This window comes from Caloenas nicobarica, chromosome 8, assembly GCF_036013445.1.
Source record: "Caloenas nicobarica isolate bCalNic1 chromosome 8, bCalNic1.hap1, whole genome shotgun sequence".
Taxonomy (NCBI): Eukaryota; Metazoa; Chordata; class Aves; order Columbiformes; family Columbidae; genus Caloenas; species Caloenas nicobarica.
Genome location: NC_088252.1, coordinates 29530885 through 29543062, shown reverse-complemented (window position 1 = coordinate 29543062; position 12178 = coordinate 29530885). Strand labels below are relative to the sequence as shown.

At 45.7% G+C, this 12178-nt stretch overlaps 1 protein-coding gene across 2 annotated transcripts in view; it reads right to left on the bottom strand.

Moving 5' to 3' along the window:
* Window positions 1–1366: 1366 nt before the first annotated feature.
* The window catches only part of WWTR1 (WW domain containing transcription regulator 1), a 60906-nt gene continuing 50094 nt past the window's right edge, over window positions 1367–12178 (bottom strand). For both annotated transcript variants that reach the window (XM_065639746.1, XM_065639747.1), the window contains 3 exons: window positions 6748–6881; window positions 6098–6210; window positions 1367–5020 (listed from right to left, as the gene is read on the bottom strand). In XM_065639746.1, the coding sequence (XP_065495818.1) occupies window positions 4836–5020; window positions 6098–6210; window positions 6748–6881 (432 nt within the window). In that variant the 3' untranslated portion in view covers window positions 1367–4835. The remainder of the gene's footprint in view (window positions 5021–6097; window positions 6211–6747; window positions 6882–12178) is intronic.

Here is a 12178-nt window from a genome sequence, read left to right as displayed (position 1 = left end):
GCCTACCTGCTCCGCCCCGCCCGTACCTGCTCCGCTCCGCCCCGCCCGGCCCGGCCCCGGCCCGGCCTACCTGCTCCGCCCCGGCCTACCTGCCCGCCCCGCCCCGGCCTACCTGCTCCGCCCCGCCCGCACCTGCCCGGCCCCGCCCGTACCTGCTCCGCTCCGCCCCGCCCGTACCGGCCCGGCCCCGTCCCGGCCTACCTGCTCCGCCCCGGCCTACCTGCCCGCCCCGGCCTACCTGCCCGCCCCGGCCTACCTGCCCGCCCCGCCCCGGCCTACCTGCTCCGCCCCGGCCTACCTGCTCCGCCCCGCCCGCACCGGCCCGGCCCCGCCCGTACCGGCCCGGCCCCGCCCCGGCCTACCTGCTCCGCCCCGGCCTACCTGCTCCGCCCCGGCCTACCTGCTCCGCCCCGGCCTACCTGCCCGTCCCGGCCTACCTGCTCCGCCCCGGCCTACCTGCCCGCCCCGCCCGCACCAGCCCGGCCGCGCTCCCGCCCGGGGCCTCGCGCGGCCGCTGCCTCGCGCCCGGCGCGTGCATGGCGCGGCCGTCCCGCGCGCGGCTCCGCGTGCCTCCGGGGCCGGGAAATCCCGCGGACGCGGCGGGACCGGGAGGCTCGTTCCGCGGAGACACCCGCGCCCCGCGCGGGGCCCCGCCCCGGCACGCACGCGCCCGGCGGTTGTGCGTTCCCGCCCGTGCCCGCCGGGAGCAGCGGAGGCAGCGCCGGGAGCAGCCGGGCACACCGGAGCTGGGCTGCAGGCGGAGACATCGCGGGGCGGAAACGAAAGATACCGTTAGAACCATTCTAACGACTAACGAGGAGAAATCGCGTACGGGAGTGACTCAGGTGCTGCGACGGCGAGGAGCGGCCGCTCGCGCGCAGCCCAGGAAAGCCGTTTGTTCGTGCGGAACTTAAGGGCCTTCTGGAATAAGGGATCAGACCACAAACGACGCCCTGTTCAAGTCCCCGAGACACAACTCAACGGCCAACGGACTTGGTGCGAACTCTTCTGCTTGGCAACGACAGTATTGAACAAACCATCCGTGTTCGTGAGTTGTGAATCGCAAGTGACGGCGGCACCGGGGAGCGTGTGTGAGCGTCACCAGTGGAACTGTAACCACCGCTAATGGCCGTGATAGCTACCAACAAACTGGAACGTAATGGTAAAATAACCCGTTGTGTTTGTTAAGTGCTAATGGTTTAATGCAAAATGTGCATGCCTTTTGCACAGAGTATATGTCCGTACCTTTATTCCAAGCAGTGTTACACAGTTCCCTGGGAAGCACACACTGAAATCCTCTAAAGGAAAAAAAGAAACAATTTAATAAACCAATATGCATCCAAAATCTTTAAATTCATTTATATTTGTTTTTCATGTACAAGATCAAAGAAATAATAAAAAAAACCAAACAGAATCAAATGCTGGATACAACAGTTTGATCTGATTGCTTTTGATACATACAATATGTTGCAAGGTAGTAGAAATTAAAAACAAATGCTCACATGTCATATAACAAAATGAAAAAATGTAAATAAAAAAGTTAAAGTACTAGCATGTACATGGATGTAGTGTATTAGGAAACAAGTTTATTTGAACACCTATATTTTTCTGTATTTAAAATAGACATTTAAATCCTTCCCTTCCCCAAAACAGCATTTGTTGTCAAAAAGTCAAACCCAGTCCCTGCCCAAGTTACATTCTAACAGTATTACCAGAATACAAACTGTAATTAACAATGTCCCATCACTTCTGGATCACCAAGACTCAAGTGTGCCGCCCTCAGCAACGGCCAACAGTACAACTGTCCAGCTGGCACTTTATTTAATTTATCCTACAAGCAGACAGTGTACATTTATTAAAGTAAACGTTCAAAACCTGAAATAGTACAGTGAAATATTGTCAGCAATAAATTTAGTTTCATAAGAATAACATATGCTTGAATACTTACAGGTTCTACCGTAAGCCTGTTTAAAGCCAGAAACTTTTAAAAAAAGAACTTTAAAAAACAGATATTGTTGTTGCTGCACTTTGCATTACAAAAATGGAAAGCTTACAGTGTAAAGAATCGCTTTTACCTTGATTCAACACGATTTGGTTCATGACGGGGTAAATCTCAGCCCAGATCCTGGCAGCGGTTGGACACCGGAGGTTTTGTTTAACCAGCACCCTCCTGCTCCAGGTGTGCTGCTGTTTATTATGGAAGTTATATGGAAACACAGTTTCTGATTTTTTTACCTCTTTAAGGTCTTTGAACCAAGACAGTCAACACCTGAAACACCAATGGATGAGAAACCAAGTTTGTAGCTTCACAATTCTGATGCACATGTGACTTCACTGGAAAACCGCATCAGTTTCCACTGCGAAGCAGAACTGAGAAGCCTTGAGCTGGTGAAATCAGCACAGCCAGCCAGCCAGAAGTCAGCACGGGCCACTTGATCATGCCAGCAGAGACCTGATTTGCTTGGAATATCTTGTATTAACAACAAAACTCAAATTTACAATAGCACAGACCTACTAGCAAATGAACAAACCGCATTTTCTAAGCGCAATCTGCTGCTGAGCAGTTTCCCTGGATCACACCAGATCCCACCGGCAGCTCCCGTCAGCGTCCCAGCACCAATGGCCCCCCCTTCGTTAGGCCAGTCCTGACGAGCTTGCACGTGGCGTCACCCCGGACACCAAACATCTCCAACTCTTTCACCAAGTCAGCCATGTCAGAAGAAACCCTTAGGACCGTCTCTTTTCCATTTAGGCTGACAGCCCGAAGCAGTCCTTCAAAGAGACAGATTGATCCTAATTACGGTAATGTTGGTCAGCCCTGTCCAGTCCCGTTAGTTGAAATTTCTGCTATCTCAACAGCACTAGAAAAAATAATTAAAAACAAACAAAACCCACCCAAAAATAAAAACCAATATGAAAAAACAACCCCTCCAAAAGAAAAAAATAAACACAATGCCCATTCAGTAATTAAATTCTGTGCAGACAAAACTCTGCTGTCACATCTCATTTTCTATTAAAACAAAACAAAACAAGAACTACTTTTCCCTATGCAATAAAACTTTCTGACTTTAGATCTTTGACTTTCATCTCTTTTTTCAAAATCTAGGTGTGCGTCCTTTTTTTAATCTGTCTTCTGATACCACATACACCCAGCAGCTCATCACTGACAAGGCAGCTTATTGTATCAAGTTCTTCTATTACATTTTTTACTCAACACTGGTGATTAATTTTCTGTGTTTCCCTATTTGCAACCACCCTTCCCAGCAAGGATCTACATTTGATGCATAACCATTTTTCTTCCAAACCTGCTCCATATCCCATCACTTCACCTCTGACCTTTTCACCTGCCTTCCCTCAACCAGATGGAAAAAAGCCTTTAGCAATCAGTATTCTGGTGCGTCGCTAAGATCCTGTTTAGTGTTATCAGACACTTCGACACCGAGTGCTACATCTCCTCCTCTCTCTACATAGCCTGGATTAAGCTCAGAGAAAAGTTTTAATGCCTTTCATAAAAATACATATTTTTCAATATAAAAAGCTTAAACTCATAGATTATAAATAACATAATTTCAAAATATTTAAGAATTTTAGGACTTCATTTGCACTGCAGGGGAACTGCAAGCTTGATGTCCTCAATGACTTCTCAGTCCCAAGCCTGCGATAGAGCGTGCGTAGGATACACAACAGGCAGAAACACCGCGAGCACGGCCCGTCCTGCACGCCCGTGATGGGGTGACAGAGCGAGGAAGCGGCGTCCCCAGCCAGGGCACAGCGCTGCCCGCGGAGTTTCCGTCCTGCGCCACGTGTGAACTACGCGTCTTTGACACTGTCGGTCAGAAACAGTACTGCAAACAGTCTAAGCGAGGGGCTTCCCCCACTATGTATGACAAACAACTTGTGCCACATTTTTCAGACCTGATTTTAAAAGCATTTTTTTGCATTTAAGATATTTGCCACAGATTTTATATATATAAAAAATTGTTCATGTGTTAAGTTACAAAATTGTAGTGCTTACTATAATAAACATCAAAATCTAAGATCTTTTAAAAAAACGCTTGTTTATAATACATTGCTTTGTTTTTAAAAGGCAGCAGTCGGTACCAGACTGGTTCATTTTGCAACAATATTGTTGTGTAAAAATGTTGCTAAACTATTCTGGTACTTTCAGATTGGAAGTATTTATTTTACAGTAATATACTGAAAAAAGAAACTGCAATAGCACTGTTTGTGCCTTTACAAATATATAAGAAGAACTATTATGGCTGATATGGATCAGATTTAATCTGTATTCTATACAGCACAGTTTGTTAGTAAGAATGAAAAAAAGATTTTTAAAGCTTAAGTAAGTTGATAAAAAAAAGCTTCTGATAGTAATAACATAGTAATAAAACTGCTCTCGTGGTCTGATGCTGTGCACGCTTTTTGAACCAAATGACAGAGTAGTTAACTGTTGTGAGTCATGAAGACTTTGTGATGTTAATCGATCCCTAGGGCATCGCTCAGGGATGTGCACAAACACCACCCACTCTGTTCTTAAATCGTTTCTGCCTGGTCTGAAAAGGTAAAGGAGTATACAGTTGTATAAAGTAGTGTGCTTTTTTTTTAAAGAGAAAGAAATATCTATGCATATATGTATTTAGATATATAGATGTATTTTACATTTAAGTTAGTGTAAATCAAATCCAGGCAGAGACTAAACTGACCATAAAGATGATGTAACAAAAGTCATTAAGGCAGTAAGTAGTATCTCTTGAGGATTTCCGGATATTCTACCTCTATCTCAAGAGGAAGAAGGAACGCTGAATTGCACCGCAGGCCGAACCAGCATTGCGTGGTTACAGCCAGGTAAGGAAGGGCTCGCTTTTGTTGAGAACTGACTCCACATCGTTGAGAATTGGGATCAAGTCTTCTGACTCCAGAGTCCCGAGATCAACATTTGTTCCTGGAAGACAGTCGAGGAAATCAGGGAAACGTGTCTGTTGCGGATTTATGTTCATTGTTGTCTGTGCTATAGTTTCTCCTAGGAAAAGTAAAGAAGAACTGTTGAAATACCGAACTCTTCTCGTGAGTAATTTAAAACCACACAAGGGATACAAAAATTAGGCTCCCCCTTCCCCAGATGCACTTGCGAGCATTCCTGTCCTCTGCAAACGCTACCTCAAAACCACATTTGCTTGCAGAATGCACCTTTTTGCAAGAGCTAATTCTGTACCCTTGCCTTGCTCTCAGAAGCACAAAGGGCCGCTTGCAGCAGCGTTCAGGGTAACCAGCCACTGGGCACCCAGTTGGGAGGCACAGCTGTTCCGAGTTCACTCGTGTGCACAGGGAGCAACGCGATTGCATCTCACGTGAAGCCTGCACCCCACGCTCTGCACAAGGGTGCGTGCTGGCCATGGGCACAACTGGAAAAGGGTTTTACAGCAACTGAGCTCTGCAATATTATATTACTTTTTCATAAATTAATAACAAGCATGGAAATCTTTACTAGAGAAGCCTTTCAGTCTTTGTATCATCTAGAACTTCTGACGACTTCAAAAGGAAGTTTAGGTGAGGAAGTGCTGGGAATTTCACTATCTAGAAAAGAACTTGTTGACCTCTTAGTAATTGATTTCAGTATTTTAAACACCACAAGGACACTGATATAAAAAAAATACATACCAAAACCTAAACTAGCTAAATACATTCTGTTTGAAGGCAAATCCAGCTTTGCCATCGTAAGAAACTTACTAACGAGACTGATTTCCCAGAGTTGGAAAACACAGTGATTTGTACCAAGAGTGTAACCTGGGACCAGATTTTTACTCCTCCTACTCTGGACAATGGTATGAAAACACAAATTAAGGCTCGCATTTGCCAGCTTTCACTTATTTTGTTTAATATCAGGCTAAGGTAAAAAGGGTTGAACCTGGACCTAAGTTAAAGCTAAAACCTTCTAGGCACTAAGTACCTTTTAGGCATTTTCCCCCCCAGTCTCAGTCTGTTGTCTTGCATAGGAAAGTAAGAGATTATCGTTCAGTCATGCAGTTACAAAACATTACTGGTTATAACACAAAGTTATTAATACCACAACACTTTAAGCTAAATCAGAGTATTCTACCTGTATCCATCTCATCTACGTTGCTGAGGAAATCTTCGGGTGTTGTTGGTATACTGTAGCATCCTAAGCCCAAGCCGCTGTCTGTACTCTGTTCCCTGGAATGGTATGGGCCACTGTAAATTGAAACATGAAAAAGCCTCAGTAAAGATGTTCTGTTAGACTTAGTCCCTGATTACGTTGTTTGAAAAAAGACAGCGCAGTACGTCAGATATTAAATACTGAGTCATTAAGCCTCATTCTCAACTGTTGGCCACTAATGTGGTCATGTTACATCAGCCTTAATATAAAGCAAATGAAGTGAGTCCACTCTTAAATTTTGAAATACATGCATATATAAGTCTCTAGACAAAACCAGTTCTGATAGCCTAAAAAACCTGAGTTTATTTATACTTTGGTAATGTACCTACTCTACCTAGAGTCTTCTACATACACCTAGAATACAGTTAAAACGAGCCGTTACCATTTGTTTGATTTTTCTAAGATTCCCCCTTGAAGTATAAACGGAAAGATTTCAGGTCCGTTACTCGGCCATACCCCCTCTGTTCACAGTACTTACAAAAGAAGATGAGGGCACGACTTTAGAGACATAGCTTTAAAAGTGCAGAGAAGGCGACAGGACCAATTGTCCAGTGAAGAGGCCGTGAACTTGCCTGTTGAGGAAAGGGTCGGATCCATTATTTGTAACGGGCCTCATGTCCTGTGCCAGGGCAGGTGCGTTCACAGCGGTCTGAAGGGGGCCCATGCCGTCCGAGTCCATGGGCAGCTGTCTGCACAGAGCGGCCTCCTGGATGGCAAATAAACACACGGGAAGAGTCACTCCAAGGGCTCAGAAGTACGGTAACAAGAGAACATGGAATATACACACATCTCCTTATTTAGCAAAGCTAAACAATGTAACTGAGGACTGTTTGTTTATGTTGGTGTGAAGAAAATCAGGATGTAGACAGACAGTGTGTCCCACACCCCCCGTGCTAGCTCAGCCCCGAGAACCTGCCCGTCCGTCCGTGTGTCCGTCCCCCCCTGCAGCTGCGTCCCAGGGCTCCCCCAGCCCTCCCCGCTGCAGAGAGCCTGCTCGCCCCTCGGACCCGCCCACGCTCTTTCTGCATGATGCGGGTCACAAAACGCTCGTAGAAATGGGTTCACTGGAAACCGCTAGTGAGGGCGGGTGGCAGACACCGGGGAAAAGCCAAACCTCGAACGAGCACACGTACCTGCACAACGACGGCACCTCCACAGCCTTGCTGGCCACAGACAGAATCCCCACAGAACCCAGCCACCCGTGGTATAACTCCCACACCTTGTGTGTCACCTCATCCTAGGCCACGGACAGCTCGTTACAGCCCATCATCGACAGCCCGTCCAGCCGCGGGGAGAGCTGGACCATGCCTGCACCACAGCTGCAGCTCACTGGTTGGTGAGGACAAGCTCTCTGAGAGCTGGAGTAACAGCAACAGAGCAGTTTAAAACCTACAGACTCAAACCAAATCTCCCATGTATCTAACAGCTTCGGTGAAATTGCTCTCGGTTCAAACTGGGGCAAAGAGAGCACAACTGCGCACTGAAACTATGGGAGCTGCTACTAGATGACATCATTTGCTATATGCCAAAGCAGAAGAGTATCACTTGCAGCCATAAAGTACTTAATATGTTAGAAGAAAAGCACTGAAATCAAGACTTTGACCCAATAATATGTAGAATGAACCCTCTGCCTAGTAATAAGCATCTGCTCAATGACCTGTCTCACATACACCAACTTCAGCATGACAAAAAAGCAATTAGAGCCAAAGGAAACTTGTTTCCGAACCTTCCTGAAAGATAAATTCCGTGAACCAACCATGACATCTAGTGGTACACAGGTCTATACAGAGGCTGTTTGCTCAGCTGGGCTTTCCAAACAAATATCATAAGACCTTAAAATAATAAAGCTCTCTCTGGCTTTTACCTAGTTTACACAACCTTTTTTTTTTTTTATGAAATAAGCAAAGGAAATATTTCATTTAAATCCTAGTAGAAAACTTTTCTCCAGTGAATGTACTATTCATTCTCCCAAGTATAGAAAATATTAACATGTTTTTGAAGATAGAATATCATGTTTTGCTATGTTTTCCATTTATTTCTTCATTGAGGAGAATTGGTCTGGTCTCTTCATGAATAATGTAACAATTATTCATTGGGAATTAACATATACCGGTGCCCATTAATACAATGTTTCCTTTATAATCACGTTATCTATATATTCACTGATGAAGAATAATTTACGTTAGATGGTGTAATTATTTACTATGTGTTAAGAATAAACAGTCTGAAGATTCCTAATAGAAGTGTTGCCTTTTTGTGACTACTCTTCCAAGCAAGGTGCAAGATGGCACTTGAGCACACGGAGAAGTGCTGGGACACCTTCCCTGCAGACCTGCCACAGATTCCTCACTGACGTCACCTCTGACTACTTCCATTTCCAAGAAGCTCTTGACCAGCAAGCAGATTCTTTTTTTCTTTCAGTAAGAAAGAAAATGAACACTCTTCAGGATAACAAAACTGAGCAAGGAAACATTTAAACAGAAGCTGCCACACCGGCTTTCTGCAATGCTGCCCTTCTTGCATGTACCCCGCCTGCAGTTGTAGAGGCTTTAGCGGCTCAGCGCAGAGGAGGACAAAGAAGGACATGAATTCCATGGCCAGGGAATTCCAGCGCGGCGTGTTGCTGCGGCAGCTTGGGCTGGGAGCGGCAGCTGCCGCGCTGGAGCGTGCTGACCACCACGGATTCCTCCTGCAGCTGCAGTGCTGCGCCTCTCGCATCGCTAGCAGTGGTGTGCACACCTGCTCAGCGCTGCCCCGCGCACAGCTCACGCGAGAAAAGCAAGAGCAGCAGTGACTGTACCCAAACCCTGACAGCAACGGTGGATTTTGCACCTTGTTTTCCTTGGGTGGGAAATATATTGATCCTCAAGAGCTCTACCGGTTCTGAAAACCTTAGTAATGCAAAGTGATACTGCCCTGCTGCGTATAACGTGGAAGTCACACCAACCGAAGGTGCAGGGTGGTGCTGGAGGCTCCATCCAGCACGGCTCAGCTGCTCAGGGCTGCGCATGTGTTGGTTTAAAAGCAAACGCAGCCAGCAGTGCAGGGAAACCAGCCCTGCTGGTAATGGCACAACTGTTTTGAAGCTTAATTTGCTCCTGTCCTGAAGCAAGAACAGAGCCAAAGAGAGTAAAAATAGCTAAACATGTTCTTAGCACAACGACAATTATGACTAATCCCATACCAGATATCCCCACACCCATCTCTGCTATGTTCTGAACTCTCCATAGGGAAGAAGTTAAGGAAAAGACTCAAGATCACTGCTCAGGTCAGAGATCACCACCCTGAACAGACAACAGTTCTGCACACACAGGTAATGGATCAGCGTGTAGCTCCAAAAATTAAGGGGGATGGAAACTGAACATGGGCACCAGAAGCTGGTGTCTGCAGAGTTTCCAGACTCGGGTCTGAACCATGAAAGTCAAATTCAGCCCTGACAGGAGAACGTAAAAATATTCAGAACATCAATGGAATCATATCTGTCCTTCACCCCTTTCAGCAGAGCACTGAGCACTTGCTTAACTTGGAGCATGTACATGCAGATATTCACCCAAGACATGGGAATAACCACATGTGAAGACAGTCAAGCGTTGTTGCAGGAGCTATAAAAGCACATCATTTTAATGCCTTTTTTTTTTTTCCAAATGCAGCTAGATGGTGCTGTATAGTTTCAAAACATATTAATGAATTTTTGTTAATTACTTTGGTTAAGCAATTTTTTACAGTTCTTATAGATATATTTAGAGGAAGGAGGTAAAAGAGTAAAAAAAATATAAATGAAGCAAATATATAATTGTAAAGTGTTTTTACAAATACTCTCACTGCTTGTGCGATTCTACTCATCAGACACCCATCTTCACTTTGTTCTCGATCTCTTTTACACAAGCCTGCCCTACGGCAGTATGGGCATTCATCCTGCATTTGGTCTTTCTGCACAAGATGAAGTTACTGAGGCTCCAGTGGTATAACTGGAGAGAAATTTGACTTACATATAGTTTGTACATGGGAAGAAAAGTACAATCATATTCTTGTTGTTAGAGGTCTGTAGGAGCATACAGACCCACATCAAACTGCATTTTCTGTATATGAAGTAAAAAAAGCACTTTCAGGACAATTCTGGTAACCTTTAATTTGGTGACTGTAATAATGCCTATTACTACTTTTTGAAAAGTGATATTTTGGTAAAATGCAATTAAAAATTATTTGTTCTGAGATAAAATCATGGAAAAAGAGCACCTCAAATTCTCAATAATTACAAACATTAAAGACCTTTTCTTCAATTAATTCTGAGACAGTATGTTTAAAAAACCAAAAAACAACAAACAAAAGAAACAAAATAACAACAAGCACAACCACCAACATATTTAGCAAAACCAACATTCAAAGTCTGCAGAGAGAAAACCAAAACGCCGTCTGTTAATTTGAGATTTTCGTGACTGCTGCTTCTAAAAGACGATAAATCCTTCATGAGCACTTCTCCCTTCTGGTCCATCTGCTCTGATCATGCAGATCTCTGACTCAGACCTCCAGGTTTAACAGCGTCTGTGTCCCTTCCTTTGCTACCCACAACGTCTCCCAGAGGTTGCTGAGACGCTCCAACCCGTTTTCATCACTGATGAGTTTTTTCTCAGCCATTCCCCTCCAGACCAGGAAGAAAACGCACATCAGTCCTCACATACCCGCAGCCAGTCATCCTCTGGCATAGACTCTGCTACTCCTCCTCAGAGGGCATCTCAGTGCGAGGATTTTTCTTAGGTTTCTTTTTGCATTTTATACAAGCCACTAATATTTCGAAATATTACACCAACTTAGGGTTCTCTAATAAATCATCGGAAAAGTTCAGCCAATTGGCGTCATTAGCCCAGTAACAAACATGCCTCTAGCTGCTGCAAAAAAATGTCACACTGTATTTCTAAATACAGTACAAACAAACGTTACCCTAAAATAACCACAAATTATGGTACAACACCAAAGGCAAAAGGACCGAAGGCACAAAATAATAATTCCACGGAATTATGATTGCCACAGGCATGGAAGTGAGGATGGGCAAGCAGGGAGGAAGCCAGAGACACGGCCGGGCAGGCGGGGATGAGGGCAGGAAAGCTGGTGCAGCTGGGACTGAGTCCGGCCAGGGCAGCGACAGCACAGACAGCTGCTGTGGGCACCTGGTCACACTGGAACGCGGCGGGATGCGGGACCAGCGCTTGTCCTGCGGGGAACGGCTGGGACAGCCGGGACTGTGCGGGCTGGGGAGCGCAGGCTGGGCCACCCCATCACTGCGCCCACCCCCGCGGGAGCGGCAGGGACAGCGCCGGCTCTGCCCGCCGTGCCAGGGCCAGGACCGGAGGCGCGAACGGACACACAGGAGGGTCCCTCTGCACGCCAGGAAACACTTTTTCCCTGGGAGGCGCCCGGGCGCTGCCCAGGGAGCTGGTGGAGTCTCCGTCCTTGGGGTGTTCAGAGGCCGGCGGGACACGCGGTGCGGTGACCCTGCTGGAGCGCGGCTGGGACCAGACGGACCCCAGAGGCTCTGCCACCCTCCGCTGCTCTGCCACCCTGCGATTTTGTGACAATCAGCATTTTAAAGGTACTTAGAACTTAACTGCGGCATTTACAAGGTCACCAATAATGTTGTTATTCTTGATAAAATGTACTTAATTCATGCTGTTTCTGAGAGAAATAGGTTATTTTCTCTAAGGCAGCTGATTAATATGACATGCGAAACACAACATCACCAGTGGAGTTGTCCATAACAGAAGAAACACAATTGTTAAAACTTCTTATTTCTTTAAGGCAATGTAAAGGAAGTCACGTATCTATTTTGTACAATATGAGTCATTATATAGAGCTGAAACTTAAGAACAATAAACAAAATATCCACAAAGAACCATGTCTGTGAACTCTTCAAATCAGAGGTATTCATGTAAGATGTAAATGTGATTTTATTTTCATTCAAAGGCCAAGGATGCAAGTTATAGAATTGGGATCAGAGTCCAGAACAAC